This window comes from Antechinus flavipes, chromosome 2, assembly GCF_016432865.1.
Source record: "Antechinus flavipes isolate AdamAnt ecotype Samford, QLD, Australia chromosome 2, AdamAnt_v2, whole genome shotgun sequence".
NCBI lineage: Eukaryota > Metazoa > Chordata > Mammalia > Dasyuromorphia > Dasyuridae > Antechinus > Antechinus flavipes.
Window position 1 is genome coordinate 7,238,672 of NC_067399.1, and position 19,112 is coordinate 7,257,783.

The window sequence follows — 19,112 nt, forward strand, 5'->3', positions numbered from 1 at the left end:
CCCACCCTCAGGTCTCCCAGGGCCCCGCCCTCGGGCCTCCCCTGGTCCCGCCCTCGGGTCTCCCCGGGCCCCTCCCTCGGGCCTCCACGGGCCTCCACGGCCCCGTTCTTGGCCGAGGCCTTTGGGGGTCCCAGGTTGGCCCTTCTCCCTCCCAGGGGTGGAACCGGCTTAAACAAAGGGCATTTGTTGGCTCAGAGGAGCTCGGTCTCCCAGAATCCCCTTCTCTTCTGAAGGCCTCGCCTTCTGCAGCCGCTGTCAGGGCTCCCCCTCTGGCCCCATGGGAAACACGTGCTGGGGCATCCCCGGGGGTGCCTTTGGCGGCTGCTGCTTCTCTGTGCTCGGCTCTGAAGGCCTGAAAGGAGACCCGAGGGCGGGGGCGGCCGTACCGGGAGCGGAGGGGGGGAGATGAGGGGGGGCGCTGGCCGGCTTTCAGACCTTCCCTGATTGGTTTTTTCTCACCTGAAAATCCGGTTCCCTCTGGAAAAGCGAATCCTCTTTTAGTGTCCCTTTGTTCCGGGTCCTCTTCTCCGCCCGGGGAGGGGGGGCCCGGCGCCCATCGGCCGCCAGTGAGAAACGCCCCGTGTCTTCCCTTGCAGGCAGCCCCCGGTCAGTGAGTCCCATTGGAAGATGTTGCTGCAGGACATGCTGGCCATGCAGCGGACGGTCTACACGTGCTTGGAGCCAGAGACTTGCTATGAGGTCATTATGTTCTTCTCCCTTAATTGAGCCTCCCCGGCCCCCCCCATCCCGTTCGTCTGTGGCCAGGAAGGTTCTCTGGGAGGTGGGGGCTCGCTGGCCGTCAAACCGGGGCCTCTCTTAGTCCTCAGAGGGAATCGCCCCCCTCCCCCCAAGCCCTCAGGCCCCCGCTGGGGAACGGGCCTCCTGGCATTGGGTCAGAAGCTGTTTCTGTGGCAGAGGATCCAGCCACAAAGTCTTGTGTGCAATCGCTCCCAGTGGGCGGATGCCAGCCAGAGCCGGGTTGGGGGCCCTTGCCCCGGTGACCCCGCTCGCTCTGAGGCCATCGGCTGTCCCTCAGTCCAGGGGACGTTGCTCCGGCCCGCACCCACGCGGCTGACGGCCGCCTCCCGCTGAAAGCCGACGCTTCCCCAGCCTGACTGACCCCGTTTCCAGCACTCGCAGGCCCCGGATGCTCTGTTTGTGCTGACAGGGAGACTAGAAACCCCGTCTGGGAGCAGGGGCCGCGCCCCGGGCCTAGCACAGAGCAGTCAGTGATTCTGAGACGCTGTGAGCGGGAGCAGCCGCCGGCCTCTCTCTGCCGATCTGCCCGGGGTGTGGGCCCGGAGGAAGTTCCTTCCCCACCCCCACCTCAGAACCTCTGCTCTTTAAAAGTTTAATATCATCTTAAACTCTTTATTGCGGCTTCCGGGCTTAATTGCTCAAGGCTGTCAATCTCCTTCTCCTGGGAAGGCATTTGAAAGCGTATTAAAAGAATTTTGGAAAAGCTGTTAAAGTGGCCCCCGGGAGATGCAGTTAGGGCTTGAAGCGCCGGTGGCCCCCCCTCGCCCAGAGCGGGATTCTGGGAAAAGTGAGCCACGTTCTGCCGCGGCTTCCTTCCTTCGGGTCCCCGCCTTCATTTTCCTGAGGGAGGCGGGGACGCAGACGGAGGCGGTTGTGCGTGTGGCGGGGGCCCCTCAGAGCTCAGGATACGGGGGAGGGTGGGTGGTGGGCGGCACCGGAGAAAGCCTTGGGTTCTGGGTTCAGATCCTGCTCTAAAACTTACCTGGAGGTGCGTCGTTAACCCCCTGGGTCTCAGGCTCCTTGGCTGTGACGTAAAGGAGCCAGAGTGGGCGGCAGCTCCGGGCTGGGGATTCCCGTCCTGCCGCCGTGGGGAGATCGGGACGCACGAGGGCCCGGGCGGGGACAGGGACCGAGAGGTGCCCCAGCTGAGGGACCAGAAGGGCAGGGCTGCCGCCTCTCGTCCCAGGGCAGGCTGCCATTTAATCCCCCCAGAGGCCGGACGATCCGGGGGCTGCGTGGGGAGAAGGGGGCTCACGGTAACCACGAGCGCTCCTCGGGCCCCTCTGGCTCCGGCACGTGCCGCAGGCCCACAGCAGGGCCCCCTCTCGGTTCGGGGAAGGCGGCAGCCTGGCGGGCTGGTTGCTGCGTATTAATTTCCCGTTAATTGGCGTTGAGAGAACACGGTCATTCTCACGTGAAATCCCCCTTCCTTCAGGGACCTGTGTTTTCTCCAGACGCTTTTTGGCAGCCGCTCAAGCGGGCAGACCTCGGCCTGGGCGCTGGATGAGGGGGCCTCGGGCGGGCAGGCCGGGCTCGTCCCCCAGCGGGAGATAATCCGGAGAGCCGGCGGCTTCCCGCCGCTCGGGACCCTCCGCACTCAGAGCCGGGGGTCGGGTGCTGGGATGGGGGCCGGGTCCCCCCCTCCCTCCAAGCCGGCAGTCAGGGAGCCGCCGTCCGGGTTTGGAGGTTTCCTTTGCCGTTCCTCCGCCTGATTCGGCTCCCTTCTGCTCAGATCTTCACAGAGAGCCTCCTGTGCTCCAGTCGCCTGGACACGTTGCACTTGGCGGGCCAGCTGATGCAGTGCAGCGCCGGCGGGGGCCCGGGCAGCGGCCCCCCCAAGGCGAAGGCGCCCTTCAGGGTCGGCTACGAGAAGAGCGTGGCCCTGGTGCTGGCCGCCAGCCGGGAGTACTTCAACTCCTCCACCAACCTCGCCGACAGCTGCATGGACTTGGCCAGGTAGGGGCGGGGCCCGGGCTCTGGGTGGGGTTTGTGATGGCGTGGGAGAAAGTGGGTGCCTCGGATGGGGGGCCTCCAGGGGGCCCCGGGACCCCCCACCCCACCCGCTCCCCAGAAACCCCACGGCCCCCAAGTCTTATCACGGGCCGCCCCGGGGACAGCTCATGGAGGGAGGCTGTGGGATCCCCTTTCCTGGACATTTCCCAGTGTCGGGGAGGAGCCCCGAGCCCCAGAGAGGGCGGGGGCAGATCGGGGCCCCCTGTTTACACCGGACACCCTTGGACGGCTCCTCGTTTACCCTTTGTGCAAACAAGGAGGCTAATATTAGCTCAGCCCTCGGGGAGGAGCGGTCAGGCTCCCCAGGCCTAGAGATGGGGGAGCTCCTCAAGAGGCTGGGACCTCCCCATGTCCAAGCCACGGGGCGCACCTGGGCTGCAGTCAGTCAGTCAAGCATTTAAGCTCCGTCACTGGTTTTCTTGGTCTTATAAGCGTGGGGGCCACTTGGCTGACACTGAGCCGCTGAGGCGCAGGAGGAGCCGCTTTCTGCACGCTCGGCCACTCTCATTGTCCCGGTCTTGTCTGGTGACCGGACCAGAGTCTCGCTGTGGTCAGCAGCTGAAGCCCATCCCTGGAGCTCGCTCTGTAGGGAGGACTCACTCTGTAGAGAGGACTCGCTCTGTGGGGAGGACACACTCTGTGGGGAGGACGCACTCTGTGGGGAGGACGCACTCTGTGGGGAGGACTCGCTCTGCAGGGAGGATGCACTCTGTAGGGAGGACTCGCTCTGTAGAGAGGACTCACTCTGTGGGGAGGACGCACTCTGTAGGGAGGACTCGCTCTGCAGGGAGGAGTCACTCTGCAGGGAGGACTTGTTCTGCAGGGAGGACATACTCTATAGGGAGGACTTGCTCTGTGGGGAGGACTCGCTCTACGGGGAAGACTCGCTCTGTAGGGAGGATGCGCTCTGTAGGGAGGACTCGCTCTGCAGGGAGGACTCGTTCTGTAGGGAGGACTCGCTCTGTAGGGAGGACTTGCTCTGCAGGGAGGACTCGCTCTGCAGAGAGGACTCGCTCTGTAGGGAGAATGCATTCTGTAGGGAGGACTCGCTCTGCAGGGAGGACTCGCTCTGCGAGGAAGACTCGCTCTGTAGGGAGGATGCACTCTGTAGGGAGGACTCGCTCTGCAGTCCCAGAGAGGGCCTGGCCACAGGTCTCCCCCCAGATTGCTGTACTTGCTTCAATAGTGGTCTGGTGTTGATCTGTTTTTCTCCAGAAGATTTTCTCATCATCTAGAACTAGAATTACAATTTGGAAACCGCCCCAAGTTTAAACCAATAGCCCACAGCCACACAGAGAGTTTTCCTTTCAGGTGATTGTCAGCTCCCTCAGGGTCTCCAGATAAAACTAAAGGTCTCCGTGGCCCTTTCAGGCCCGGTCAGCGCCTGCTGCTCAGTGGGGTGCCAGGCGAAGCTCCTCCTTCTGTGAGTGGCCCCTGGAGCGCCAGCCCTGGTGCTGCCGGCCTCAGAGGAGGTGCTTGGGCAGTGCTTAGTGACCGCTCAGTGAGAGGAAGAGGCTGGGACGGGCATCGATCCTAGAGCTGCAGGATCAGGGACCCGACCGAGGGTGGCTCCCTCCCTCCCTGGATTTGGGGTTCCCCTCTCAGTACGATTTCCATAAGGCAGCTGTTTTATTGCTTCTCTCTGGGCCTCGGTTTTCCCATTTGTAGAGTGGGAATGACGTAATTAAACAGTCCTTTTCTTAAATGGAAAGATGAGATTGGCTGGATCCCCGGAGCACTCCTGTGGAGGCTTCCCAACCCTTCATTTCTCTGAAGATTTTGGAAGTCATATTACTTTGCATAGGCCAAGAAGGGATCATCTATAAGATGAAGGGGATGGGAGGCAATCCCTTAAGGGTCTCCCTCCCCCACTTTGACATCCTTGCCCTTTTGGAAAGAACCCGTCGCACATCATAGCGCATTGCCATTTCCCCTAAGTAGGGACTACGTGTGTTGTGTGGCCAGGGCTTGGGTCACCGCGGCCGATTTACTCTGTTGCAAAGCTCGGTTCATTTCTGGGGCCGGCGGCTCTTCCTGGGCCCGAGACGGCAGGAGACGATGCCTTTTGCTTTTTCCGAGGAAGGTTTTAGAGAAACTTTATTTTCTCGGATTGATACCTTCTCTGGGAGATAATCATCTTTCCTCCAACTGTGTTATTAAACTTGACAAAATTGTTTAAAGTACTTAATGTATTTTCCTTCCTCCCTTAAGGGATCGTATTTTTTCCTCCATATGAAGAAAGCCTCCACTGCGATCACCTTTGAGAGCCAGGTTTTGGTTTGCTCTAATGATTTTTGGCAGGAGGCTCTCGAGTCTCCTCCCGGCCCCCGCCTCCGCCTCGGTCTGGGCTGCTCCCAGCCCCCAGCCTGCGCCAGAGGCAGAGCTTCTTTAGAAGCAGCAGCTCTGTGTTCCGTCACCCGGGGAGAAGGCCACCCGTGGACAGCCCCGGGCCCCAGCAGCAGGGTAGGGAGGGCTTCCCAGGAGCTCGGCCCCCACCGGCAGGAAGCGCCCTGAGCTGGAAGATCCCAGTTCCCTCTGGGTTTTCCTTCTGGCAGTACCGTTCCCAGCTGCTTGTGCACTGTCCATCTGGTTTTTCTGTGTGCTGCCCTGCTGGCCACCCGGCCCTTTCCTCTGCTTCCCATTTGTGGAAACCGGGGCATGCAGACGCCTGCAGGCTTGTCAGAAAGTCCCAGAATCCCCTGGAGTGTGCCAGCCGAGAGGGATGGAGCCCCGGGCTTGGCTCTGGGCCCTGCCCTTTGCCCCTGGATCTCCTTGGCTGGTCAGATCATTTGCTTGAGGCTGTCTTCTCCCCTATGAGGTGGCTGTGGCAGGGGGGCAGCCCCCTTGTTCCAAAGCTGGGTCTGCCCTTCCTTGTGTGGCAGCTTGGTCTCATTGCACAGACAGGAGATGCACGAGTGGCAGGGTCAGGGCGAGGAGCCTGGGGTCAGCCCCCTGAGCGTCCCTGGTCTCCGAGGCAGGGTCTTGGCCCATCCGAAGTCCAAGAGCCCCTGCTACCCCAGGTGGGCCCTTACCTGTGAGGCCCCGGCTTAGAGGGAGTGGGGCAAAGAAGGAGAAAGCCTGTGCTCTCAAGCACGGGCAGGCTCCTCCTCAGCAGGCTGCCAGTCAGCCAGCCACCACACACCAAGTGGATGCAAAGTAAAGGCAGAGGGAGGGTTAGAGGCGATAACGCAGCCGGAGCTGCAGAACGCCTCCCCTCACATTTTGGAGTGGGAGAGCCCACACAAGGTCAGGCCTGAGAGAATAACCACTGAGTTAGAGAACAGGCTGGAATACACATGCCGGGGGTAAGAGCAGCTGTAGGAGCGGCAGCAGTTTGGGGGGCACCCAGCCAGAGAAGTGACCGCTCGGATGGTCAGGGTGAGATTACAGGGCACTGCTAGCACTGGGACCCGCTGACCCAGGTTGGTGGTTCTGGGGCTCACATGCAGTTCTGGGTCACGGTAAAAGGAAAGAGAGAAAAGCATAAATAGGAAAATGGGATGCAGGGAAATACCATAGTCATAGCTGTGAATATGAATTGAAGGAACTCACCCATGAACAGAAGTGGGAGAATGGGTCAAAGTTCAACAATGTTCATGAGTGACACACTTGAAAAAAAGAGACACAGAGTTAAATAAAGGCCTGACGCAGAATCTCTTATGCTTCAGATGAAGTAAAAAAAGGGCAGGGATAGCAAGCTTGACGTCAGAGCAAAAGCAAAAAAACAAAAACCAAAAAACAAAACCCCTAATTAAAAGAGCTAATCAGTGACACTGTTTCCTAAAAGTGACAATGAATATAAAACTTTATATACCTGATAAGGACCCAAATTCTCATATAAAACTTTTTACAAGTTTCTCTGACAAAGGCCCAAATTCTCATCCAAAACTTATTACCAGTTTCTTTGAAAAAGGCCCAAATTTTTATACGTGTATAATTGAGTTAAATTTATAAAAATAAGAACTGTCCCTCAATTGATTAATAGATAATATAAAAAGGCGGTTTTCAGACTGAGAAATCCAAGACATCTTTATTCATGTGAAGAAATGCTCTACTTCACTATTGATTAGACAATTGCTAATGAAAAGAAATCTAAGGAACCACCTCACATCTATCAGAAATAACCAATGCTGAAGGAAATGAGGGAAAATAGGGGCACTTAATGAATTGTGGGTTGAGTAGCGAACTGGTCCAATCGTTCTGGAGAACAGTTAGGAACTCTGCCCAAAGGGTTGTCAAATGGAGAGGCCCCTTTGACCCAGCCAAAGCACAGCTAGGTCTGTATCTCAAAAATATCAAAGGAAAAGTATCTATTTATAAAAAAAAAATTATAGCACCTCTTTTTTTTTTGCTTTAATATTTTTATTATAATTTTGAGTTCCCAAATGATATCACTTCCTCGTGCCACCCCCCCTGCCATGGTAAAGAATCCGATATCGGTTATACATGTGCAATTATGTAAAACATTTCCCTATTAGTCATTTTATACAAGAAAACTTGAGAAAAAACATGAAAGTGGAAAATAGCATGGGTCAGCCTGTATTGAGACAATGTCAGTGCTTTCTCTGAAGGCCACACGAGTCCTTCGGGATGGTCTCGGATCGTTGTATCGCGGAGAATAGCTGCGTCGTTGAGAGTTTTTCTTGGGACGATGCCGCTGTTACCGTAGACAGCGAGCTCCTGCTTCTGTTTACTTCACTCTGCCTCAGCTCATTTAAGTCTTTCCAGGTTTTTCTGAAATGATCCTGCTCATCATGTCTTAAAGCACAATAACGTTACAGTTGTATCCCCCAACTGCCGGGCATCCCCTCGATTTCTGATCTTTGCCACCCCAGAAAGAGCCGTTTAGCAGCAGTTTTTTTACAGAATTGGAAACTAGGGATATTTGGCAATCGAGGGATGTCTTAACAAGCAGTTATGTGATTGTGATGGTGCGCTACTGGGCCATGAGAAATGCCTTGTTTCAGACGACTACAGCAAGACCTTTGTAAACAGACGCTAAGTAAAGTGAGAGTAAGTGGACACTCGCCATGCAGTGGCTTAGGACCCGGCCGCCCTGACCGACCCAGTGATCCGAGAGCGTTCCAAAGGACCCAGGGGGAGAAAAGGCCTCCAGAAGGGGCCGATGAGCTCCGAGTGCCAACCACAGGCTCTGGCTCTGTTTCTTGAGTGTGCACATGCCTCCTTTCCCAGGGCCTGCTTGCAGCTGATCACCGATTGTCCGCCGGCCGTTCAGGAGGAGCTGGATCTCATTCGCGCCCTTGGGTACCTCGAAGAGTTTGGGGTGAAGAGCCTTCCCTTGCAAGGTGAGACGCCTCTTGGGGCCTCCTGGGAGCGTGTTCTGATGGGCCCCAAGCCCGGTTTGGGGCTTTCTTGGCAAAGATCCTGGGCGCGCATTTCCCGTGTCCTGCTGAGGTTTGTTTACAGATGAGGAAACTGAGGCACACAGGGGAAGTGATGTGCCGGGGTCGCCCAGCTCGGGAGGGTCTGAGGCCGGATTTGCCCTCGGGCCTGGCCGTGCCCCCAGCACCCCTCACGGAGGGCCTCTAAAAGAGACAAATGGAGAGTCTCCGGGAGCTTTGGTGACTGCGTCGTGTGCGATGCTCCAAAAGCTGATACAGGTTTCTGTGTCCGAGGCAGCATGGCCTTGGTGATGGGGAGGGCCGGTGCCCTCTGGCCGCCTGGGCCTGGGCAGTGTCATTTGCCCCATACCGGGCACATCGCCGGCCAGGCCCTGTCCCAGTCCTGTGCCCGCTGGGAGGTCAGTGGGGCCGTGGGTGGGCAGCTGGTGGGGCAGACAGGTGGGCGGGTCCTGGCTTATCACTGACCAGCCCGTCAGCGTGCACTGTTGGGCTCCCAGGGAGCCATGGGTGCTCTGCCTAGAACCGTATCCCTGCCTCTGTGCCCCCCAGGGGAAGGCCCCCTGCCCGGGCATGAAGCCCCGCGAGGAAAGGGGGCGGGAAGCGGACGCTCCCTCCTGGCAGGGCACTGGCCGGGCGGCACATGGCGGCCGAGGGGGAGCAGCCCAGAGACCAGGGTCCCGATGCCAGTGTCGCCTGGTCCTGTGTTCTCCTGTCTCGGGAGAAGGGAGAAGGGAAGCAGGAGGATGACTGCCATAGGCCCTCACTGGGAGATGGCTTTTTCCACCAGACGTGGTCCGGCTCTTGCTCCCTGACCCATGACGTTGCCCTGCCCTGGCAGCGGCCTCCGCGGCCCCCGGTGCCCACCAGGCCCGCCCCCTCTTGTCCAGGCTGGACGCCCTCGAGCGCTCTGGTGGAAGGAGGCCCCCAGGAGAGCTCCCCCCCCAGCCCCCGGTGCCCCCTGCTGTCCCGATGTGACCCTGCTCTCCCCTGCTTGTCTCGCAGTGCGCCTGTGCCCAGACCGCCTCGGCCTCATCAGGGAGTGCATCGCCCAGGCCCCGACCTGCTACCGGCAGTCCGCCAAGCTCCTGGGACTGGCCGCCCTGCTCCAGGTGGCAGGTGAGTCTTTGGGCCGGGCCCTGGCGCCTCATGGGGGTCGGGGGTGGGGACAGGGGCCGGGGGCCAGGGTCTCTCACAATCCATTCTAAAGCTCTTAAGGGACCTCGAGAGTGTCCTTGTGTGGCTTTTTCTGGCACCATGAGTGCTCGCCCTGTGTGAATTCTCCATAAAATAGTCGTTTTTGGCAAGCGTCCATTGGACAGTTGAACAATGTGGCCGGTCCAGTGCGCTCTCCGCAGGAGAACTGGGAAGCTTGGTGCTTAATTTGGGAAAAGACCTCAGGGGGTCCCTTGTCCTGCCGGGAGGTCTTCAGGCTCTTCCTGAGACAGCCCAGATGGAAGAAATTCAGTTTCCACTGTCCTGAACAACTGCTATTTCCAAGTGTGAGGAAAAAAGCAGCCGTGGACGACTTTGGGAGTGACGGAGGCCCAGAGCCGGCCACGAGTGACCCTGGTGTCAGCAGGGGCTCAGAGCTGGTCATGGATGACCTCCACAGAGCCGGCCCCAAGTGACCTCCCAGAGCTGGCCACGAGTGACCCTAGTGTGAGCAGGAGCTCAGAGCCGGCCACGAGTGACCTCCCAGAGCCGGCCACGTGTGACCTCAGGGTGAGCAGGAGCACAGAGCCAGCCATGAGTGACCCTGGGGCTGAGTGGAGGCTCCCTGCACTCCCCCAGTTGCGTGGCCTTTGCTGTGACCTCTACTCTGAGGCTCTGGTGAGCAAACTAATAACTAGACAGAAGCTCCTTTTGCTTCCCCGTTCACACACTTCTAGCCCCGAGAGCTGGGCCGTCCTCCCGTCCCTCCAAGAAGGAATTCGATTGCTCAGGTCGCGTCTGTAAGGAATTTTCGGGACTGCTCCTTCATTTCCTCGTCCTGGTGAAAGTGCAGTTTCCCCGTGTTTTCCACAATATTGCTCCTGGGATCTCTCTAGAATTTTGCCTTCTCAGAAAAGTCACACGAATTTGGCGTTTATGTGTTTTTTATTATGAGTTTTGAAATCTAGTGAAACCAGGGCAGTCGAAGCCGGCCTCTCCTTCTTAGGTGCCGAAGCCTTGGTCCTGACGCCCCTGCTCCAGGTGGATGGAAAGCCGGCCGGGGCAGGCCTTCCACAGCCATTCCCTTGGAAATGGGTTTTCTCTCGGGGGGATCAAATTGTTGAGAAAAGCTGGCTCCATTTGTGCCAGATACTTGTTGTGACCAAAAAAAAGGGAGTGTAAATTGATCTAATAATAGAAATTTCTGGAGGAGCCAGTGATTCGGTATTGCTTTTCGGGGGGAGGTTTTTCAGAACAGGGATGGCTGAAGCTCGGGGCTGGTGTAGACACCCCTCCAAGGCCTTTTAGTGTGGACATGTTGAAGGTTTTCCTTTAAGAAGGGGCTGATTTTAGGCACCTGCAAGGGCCTTTAGCTTGTCTCTGTGTGTGTGTGTGTGTGTGTGTGTGTGTGTGTGTGGAGCAGGGACCTTTGGGGTTGCATGTGAACAGGAATATTGCGGGGTCCAAGCTGAGCTTTAGGACACTCAGATTAATGGCCAGAGGAAAAGCAGGTGGGGGTCCTCGTCTGGGGGCACCAGAGCGGCCTGGCCGTGAGAACGGGGCCTGATGCCTGACTCTCCGAGCACTTTGGGATTTCCATTGCTCAGGACTAGGTAGATTTGGTGATGGCCCAAGAGGTCACTGGGAGTTAACCTCTGTCCTGTTTGCCAGCCTTGCTGTGTACACAGTAAGAGCTCGATAAATGCTTGCTGACTTGACTTCTCGCCCAGGAGAGAGCAAAAAAGAATTTGCTCCCGTCCCAGAATAATGGAGCCCAGTAGTTGGGACACAGGATAGACAAAGGCAGGAGCTCATGCAGAAGTTGTTGGGAGGCCGCAGGGGTATTCCTGTGGAAAAGGCCCATTACCCATCGGGACTCTCACCATCCTGGACCATCCAGAGACCTTCCTTATAATGAGGAGCCGTCCAGAAGCAGAAGCTTGGGAAGCTTTAGCCGTGTCTCTCGCTGGGAATCTGTGAGCAAAGGCTGGATGGTCAGAAACTTCCGGAGCGGAGGGCAGGAGGGGTCCAATCTCCTGTCTGTCTGAGACTTTCTCTGCAGGACCCCCACGTCAGAGAGCTGGGGACCCTGTGAAAAATCTCTTCACGTTGATATAATAAGCACAAAAATGAAATCGTCTTAGTCCCGGGAGCCAGAAAACGTGACTTAAGAACGATTTGCATTTTTTTTTCCTGGGTAAAAGCCAGTAAAGACACGTTAATTGCATTTGCCTTTACATGTGAAGCCGTAATGACTTTGCCTTCTACGTTGTTGATCGTATCGCTATAGAAATAGTTTTGTTAATCCGCGATGGGAGAAAAAATGGAAACTCCCCAAATACAGAAGGTCTCTATTTGTGCTGCCCACGATTAATGACTGCTAATTTGCAAGAACATATTTATTATAAAAGACGTATCATCCGTTGTATATTGCCGAGCCCTTTCCCCTGTAATTAGCCTCCTGCAAGAAACCATTAAAGATTTATTTTGATAATTGCATTATGTTGTATTCTGCAATGTTCTTATGATTATGCTTCAAAGAATTACTGTATGAAATATATTTTATAGCTGCTTAAAAATCTCTTTCGAGAGTCACCGACTCAGTCCAGCCCCTCTGGCCAGGAGAGATCACCGACCCCCTGGGCCGACTCCATTCCATTAACTGGGTTATCCGCCCACATATACGCCTTCAGTGCCCGACTTAACTTAAGCCCTCCTTGTTCCCCGTGACCTGAGCTGAGACTGGACCATGGTCCTGAATGTCTTTCCTTGGGGCCGGAGCTCCGTGAGTCCAGCCGCAGGCCTCGGGCCCACTGCTCTCCTCAGCTGATACCCTCCCCAGCACATGATTGATTTCCAGTTACTCTGAAAGATGATGTGACTGAATTGACTTCATGCTAATCACCACGACTTCTCCTGCTTCCAGGGGAGGACCATGAAGAAAGGAAGGGACAGGTTTTGGTGCTTTTGGTCCAACAAGCTCTTCATTTCCAGGATTACAAAGCTGCGAGCATGCACTGTCAGGAGCTGATGGCGGCAGGTAATGTAGACACACCCTGGGCCAGCCCCACTGGGAGTGATGGGAAAAGTCTGGCCTCCCGCAGTCAGTCCCCTACTGTGTTTGGAGCTTAGGAGACACCTTATATGTTACCCTCCTCCCCGGCCAGGGCCGCTTGGTCAGCCAAGGTGGTCTCTGGTTCATGCTGGGCTTCACTAGGTGGGGGTCGAGTTGGTTTTTTCTGTGCCATGTTAAAATTGTTTCAAGAGTCATTTTATAGTGAATTGTTTATCCTTCTTTGATGGCTTTGTTATAAAATGATTAAATCCCCCATCATGTAAACATCTACTGAACTTTCCTGTCCTTTTCATTAATTTTTTTCTATCAGAAAGTCAATTCAGAGTATATACTTTCCAAATATTTGACATTTCCAAATTGAACCAGAAAATGCAGTCTCTGTGGAGACAGGCAAAGCATCTTTCTGGGGCCATGGCTTCTGCCCTGGGGTAGATGAATGGCCATTACCTAGATTGATCAAGCAACATTGTAATTTAGCTTCCAGAAGGGGAGCTGGCCCCTTGCTTGGAGGCTAAGCACCTCTAAAGAATCTGGGCTTGCTGCAAAATTGCTGGCCAGGCTTCCTGGGCTGTGTCCTGTCTCCTATTTGAGAGGCATCCCGTTGGAAGGCCCCTTTTAATCAGCCACCCCGTGGACCATTTCCTCCCAGATTCTGGGACACTGAGTCCCAGACAATTCTTGCTTTCTGGGGGAAAGGGCTGTTGGTTTTGGGCCATAATGCTTTATTTTCCACTGGATAGAAATTATCTTTCCTGTTTGAGTGGTTTATTTATTTATATAGTTTTGGGGAAAATTATTCTGGCAGAAGCTTTGGTTTTAGGTGTCCAAATTATCCTATTATTCTTTAGATTTCCCCAACTCTCTCTTGTATTGATTGGACTTTTTGATGGAAATAGGGCAGGGGGATGCAGGTGCTGCCCCTAGACTTGGAGCTGGAAGAGGGCATCCTCAATGTCTTATAATTAATAATGATAATAGTAACAGTAATGTTTATAAGTAATAATGATAATAATAGTAGTAAATTGATAATAATAATGACAGTCACAACAATAATTATAAGAGCAATAATAATGACAATCACAACTATAACTGTAACAATGACAATAATAATGATGATCACAACAATTATTATACCAGCATTGATGATGATGATAATGGTGATCATCATCATCATCATCATCTGGGAACCAGCTAATCTTTTTTGTCTTGTTCCGCTTCTTATTGGGTCAGCTTTGAGCTGAGTCGATGATTGGTCACTTTCATTAGAGATGTGGTAGCTTGGTCAGACAGGCCTTTCTGCTTCATAAAGTTACTCAGGTTTGCCCTGGGAGTGAGTTGCTCCTCTCCTCTGGTTGGGCCGGAGAGGTCCCAGAATCTTTTCTTGTGCTCCTTCCCTTTGCAGGCTACTCTCCAAGCTGGGACGTCTGTAGTCAGCTGGGACAGTGTGAAAGCTTCCAGGACTTGGCCGCTCGCCAGGAGCTCATGGCTTTTGCCCTGACACATTGTCCTCCCAGTTCTATCGAATGTCTTCTGGCAGCAAGCAATTCTCTCCAGACAGAAGTAAGTCTCAGAAAAGGTTAGGTTTAATTGTGTCATAAATTCATTTTATCAGACATTTGTTAGATGCTCTTAGTGGGATTAAATCCCACAGTCACTAAATATTAGGTACTCAACATATATGGTCATCTCTTGTCAGTTAGTAAACATGTATTAAGCACCTTGGCACTGTGTTCAGCATTGGGGACACAAAAAGAGGCAAAAGACAGTCCCTACCCTGAAGGAGCTTTCAATCTAGTAGGGAGACAACAAGCAAATATGTACAAATTATGATTAAATATGACTATAAATAAAACTATAAATAATAATTGGGAATAATCTCAGAGAGAAGGTGCTTGAATTAAAGGCTTTCTGTTGAAGGTAGGGTTTAGGGACCAGAAATGCTACAGAGGTGAAATAGACCAGAGATGCTGCAGAGGTGAAACCGACCAGAGATGCTGCAGAGGTGAAACGGACCAGAGATGCTGCAGAGGTGAAATGGACCAGAGATGCTGCAGAAGTGAAATGGACCAGAGATGGTACAGAGGTGAAACAGACCAGAGATGCTGCAGAGGTGAAACGGACCAGAGATGCTACAGAAGTGAAATGGACCAGAGATGCTTCAGAGGTGAAATGGACCAGAGATGCTACAGAGGTGAAACGGACCAGAGATGTTGCAGAGGTGAAACAGACCAGAGATGCTACAGAAAAGTAAAACGGACCAGAGATGGTGAAGAGGTGAAATAGACCAGAGATGCTACAGAGATGAAATAGACTAGAAATGTTGCAGAGGTGACATGGACCAGAGATGGTGAAGAGGTGAAATAGACCAGAGATGCTGCAGAGATGAAATGGATTAGAGATGGTGAAGAGGTGAAATGCACCAGAGATGCTACAGAGGTGAAACAGATCAGAGATGCTACAGAGGTGAAATAGACCAGAGATGCTTCAGAGGTGAAATGGACCAGAGATGCTACAGAGCTGAAATGGATCAGAGATGCTGCAGAGATGAAATTGACAGACCTTGCCACCATATTGAATGTGAGGGATGAGAGAAAGGGAGGAGTCCATGGTTCTTAAGTTGGGTGTCTGAGGGTATAGGAAGAAGGTGTTTCCCTTGACAGTAGTAGGGAAGATAGGAAGAGAGGAGGATTTGGAGGAAAAGATGATGAGTTCAATTTTGGACATTTTGAGTTCCAGGTGTCTATTGGACATCCTGTTTGAGACATCCAGTAGGCAGTTAGAGATTTGAGCCTGGAAGTCAGCTGAGGAATTGGTAGATCTGAGAATCATCAGCATTCAGATGGGAATTAAATCCACGGGAGCTGATGAGATTACTCAATGAAGTAGTCTAGAGGCAGAGAAGAGGGTTCAGGACAAAGCCTGAGGAACAGCATGGTTAGAGGGCATGATCAGGAAGAGGATTCATCAGAAGAGATTAAGAAAGAGGTCAGCTAGATGGTGAAGTGAATAGAGCACAAGCCCTCAAGTCAGGAGAACTTGAGTTCAAATCTGACCTCTAATACTTGTGTGAGCCTGGGCAAATCATTTAATCCAATTACCTCATGCTACTCACCTCGAAAAAGAAAAAAGGAAAAAAAAAGTTTGAGACCGAGAAGGAGCAGTCAGAAAAGGAGGAGGAGAACCATGAGAGGTTGGGATGGGTGTGTCCTGAGAGTGTGCAGGAGAAGAGGCATCATTTCTGTTTGTTGATGAGATAGTGTCCCTTATTAAAAAATAGGGAACAAGAGATCCAGGAGAGGAAGAGGGGTATGCGCACAGACTTTTGATAGTCTGAACTGTTTTCTGGTAGATGTCTAGAAATATAGAAGATCAAGAAAGGCCCACCAATTAATCGGCTTTCGTCCAGCACTTCCTGTGGGACATGTGTTGGCCTATGTGGGTTCAAAGAGAAGGACAAAATGGTCCCTTGCTCATTTTATATCTTCTATGGGAAAATTGTTAGGAAATTCAGTAACTTGACCCAGTGACTAAAGACCTCTTGGTTCAGTTCTCATTGTCTTTCATAAGCTGTGTTCCTGTTAGTCCATAAAGAGAACTCCACATGTCTAGAAAACACGGGGAAGGAAACATGGGAGGAAGCTGAGGACAGCTCTCACGAGAGAGCTGCTGTTTTCCCCCAGAGCTGAGATTCGTTCTGCTTATTAAAATCAAAATGTGGTGACTGTAAACTGAGAGGAGAGGCTGGATTTCTCGAGCTTCCTTTCATGCCAACACAGCCCGTCATCTGGTCTCCTTTCAGATTCTTTATCAGAGGGTGAATTTCCAGATGTGTCCATCGGAAGGAGGAGAAAATCCCATATTGCCGGCACAGTGTCTTAACAAGGGGCCTCTGGAGGTAAGTGGTGAACCCCAGGCTGAAAGGGGTAAGGGAAAGGGAGGGAACGAGCATTTTTTAAGCACTTTTGTTGTTCGATCGTTTTACTTATTATGGAGTTCTGTGACACCATTCGGGGTTTTCTCAGCATTTCCTTCTCTAGCTCGTTTGATAGTGAGGAGACTGAGGCAAATAGGGTTAAGTGACTTGTCCAGGATCACGCAGCTAGGAAGTGTCTGAGGCTGGATTTGAATTCAGGAAGATGAGTTCCTGATTCTAAATGCAGTACTCTACCCATTGCACCACCTAACTGCCTTATTAAGTGCTTACTGTGTGCCAAGCACTGGACAAAATGCTTGTAAATGTAAATGTAAATGTCTCCTTCAGTTCTTCCATGGAAACTCATCCCCACCTTGGCTGGTTGGGTCTCAGTGAGTTGACCACATGGAGACAACTCTAGCCTGGAGAAGGAGATTCAGTTATGGGGGAGGTGGGCACCCACAGGAAGCTTCTATATGATAAAGGTTGTGGCAGCTTCTCCAAGGGTCCGAGCATCGGACCCTCTCCCTGGCATAGCGGTGCAACCTTCCTCCAGAACGCTGGTTCCTCTCCTCTGTCTCCCTCTGTCCCCCTGAGGTCTGGGAGGATTGACCCAGTGACCAGGGTGGGCTTGGGTCTAGGCGAGATGGCAGCACGTGTGTTTAACAGTTGCTTTGAGAAAAACAGACATAAAATGGAAAATCCCTGCATTTCCCAGATCTCAGATGAGTGAAATAAAGACTCCTCCTTTCCCTTCTCCATTTCCTCTTCCCCCTCTTCTTTCTTTTTCCTCTCCCCTTTCCCTCTTTTCTTCCTCCTGTCTCCTTCCCTACTCCTTTCCTTCCCTTCTTCTCTACTTCCTCCCCTGCTCCCTCTTCCTCCTTTCCCCTTTCTTCTTCCTTCTCTTCCTCCTCTCCTCCTCCTCTCTTCCTCCCTCCCCCTCTCCTCTTCCTCCTTCCTCAGGGCCTTTTGCTCCCCAGACCTTTTTCCTTCAGTCTATCTCTTTCTCCTGCTATGGCTTCTCTCCCAATCCTCCTAAATGTCTGGGTTCCTCCCTGTGCAGCCTCATCTGTAGGTGAGGGAGTCCTCCTGCTGCAGCTCCTCTATGCATCTTCCTCTCCCAGAAGAACTAGACGGGATCCTCCCCCTCTTAGGCTCTCTCGGACTGAACTGTGGCCGGATCCACTGTCCAAGTGTCCAGAATGTGTCCATCCCGGCCCTACGGCTGCCCGGGTCCCCTTCTCTGGGCCGATCTGGGTCCTCCGCACTCTGTTCTTCCCCGATCCTTGGATCCCCCCCAGGAGCAGCATGTGGCCCCTCTGCTTCTGCCCTGGGACGTTCCCTTGATGCGAGGTGTAGGAAGTCCCGGCCCCAGCTGGGGGATTCGTGCAGTAAACGCGTCTGCGCGGCTCAGAAGCAAGTCTCTTGGCTCTGGTGCCAAGCGGCTTCCTCGGCTTGTTTTTACTAGGATTTCATGGCTGTCTTGTAGCTGCCTCCTCGGGGCCCCGGGCGATGCAGCTGCTAGCATGGGCCATTCCAGAAAACATGGATGTCCAACTGTTAGTCTGTCCCTTAAACCAGGCCCGCTGCCCTCTTCACACTGTGTTAAGTGTCACCCTGTGATATTGGGAAGTGAAGTTAAGGGGTGAGAGAGAGAGAGGAAGGGGATGGATGGAGGAGAAGAAAGGAAGGGACAGGAGAAGGAAAGGGAGAAAGAGAGAAGAAGGAAAGGGAGAGGGGATCTTGAGAGAAGAGAAAGAAAGGGAGAGGAGAGGAGAAAGGGAGAGGAGAAGGAAAGGGAGAGGGGAGAGAAAGGAGAAGAAAGGGAGTGAAGAAGGAAAGGGAGAGGAGAGGAGAAGGAAAGGGAGAGAAGAGAGAGAGGAGAAAGAAAGGGAGAAGAGAGGGAAAGAGAAAGGATAAAGAAAGGTAGAGAAGGAAAGGGAGAGAAGAGGGAAGGGGTCTGCTGACTCAGATGGGACTCTGGGAGCTGTCCTTGGTCCTGCTTCCTTCTCTGCCTCAGGTCATGGCGGGCTGCTTCTGCACATTTGTTCACAGCCGTTCTTTGGGGTGCTCTAGGAATGTCTGGGTTTATGGGGGGCCTCCTCTCAGTCCTGGCCCCCCAGCTGGCCCCCTCTTGTCTCGGTCTATTTCCAGGCGTAGTGGGGCCGTGCTGCTCCCCTGCTTAGGAAGCCGCGGTTCCCTGGCCCCTCCTAGCACAGGCCCTCTTTCCTTGGCTTGGGCTGCTGACCCCCTAACCACGCTGCTTTCTTTTCGGTCTGGGGGTCACCCCCTTTCTGGGTCTGGGCCGTCAGCCACAAGCACTTTCAGTGCTTCTTCCATGCCAGTCTCTGAAGGGGGAACAGCCGCTTGTGCACAAGGACGTACGTGCACGTGGGCAAGACCTTGTATGGCTTTGAGAGTCGCCGTGGCCAGACCTTGGAGCTGAGCTTGGAAAGACCCTGTGGGTGCTGAGGGTGAGCCAGAGCGGTCGGCTCAGAGGCCGGGGGTCGGGGGCCGGGGGCCAGGAGGTTGGTTTGGCTCAGCCGCGTGCCGACTTGACACTGGTCACGTGCGCTCACGGACGGGTTGGACAAAATGGTGGCTGCTGAGGTCCCTCCCAGAGATACGGCACAGAGCCAAGTGGTGGACCAGGAGCTTGGGGAAGTCACTGGGAGCCCAGAGGCGGAAGGCCGGAAATGAATTAGGAGAAGTAGCTGGGAGCCAGCGGATGCTCCTGAGCAGGGTAGAAGCAGCTTCAGTCTTAGGCTTTGGGGCCAGATGGGAGAAGAGAGGCTCGGAGGCGGGGCCTAATTAAGAGGCGTTTCTGCTCCCATCC

At 53.8% G+C, this 19,112-nt stretch overlaps 1 protein-coding gene across 1 annotated transcript in view; it reads left to right on the forward strand.

The window, feature by feature from the left end:
* Nucleotides 1-19,112, forward strand: part of NBAS (NBAS subunit of NRZ tethering complex) — a 99,386-nt gene that overhangs the window by 41,731 nt on the left and 38,543 nt on the right. Inside the window, exons 29-35 of the mRNA XM_051974119.1 lie at nucleotides 597-699; nucleotides 2,492-2,715; nucleotides 7,966-8,078; nucleotides 9,138-9,251; nucleotides 12,214-12,327; nucleotides 13,766-13,923; nucleotides 16,163-16,258. Coding sequence (XP_051830079.1) covers nucleotides 597-699; nucleotides 2,492-2,715; nucleotides 7,966-8,078; nucleotides 9,138-9,251; nucleotides 12,214-12,327; nucleotides 13,766-13,923; nucleotides 16,163-16,258 — 922 coding nt within the window. The remainder of the gene's footprint in view (nucleotides 1-596; nucleotides 700-2,491; nucleotides 2,716-7,965; nucleotides 8,079-9,137; nucleotides 9,252-12,213; nucleotides 12,328-13,765; nucleotides 13,924-16,162; nucleotides 16,259-19,112) is intronic.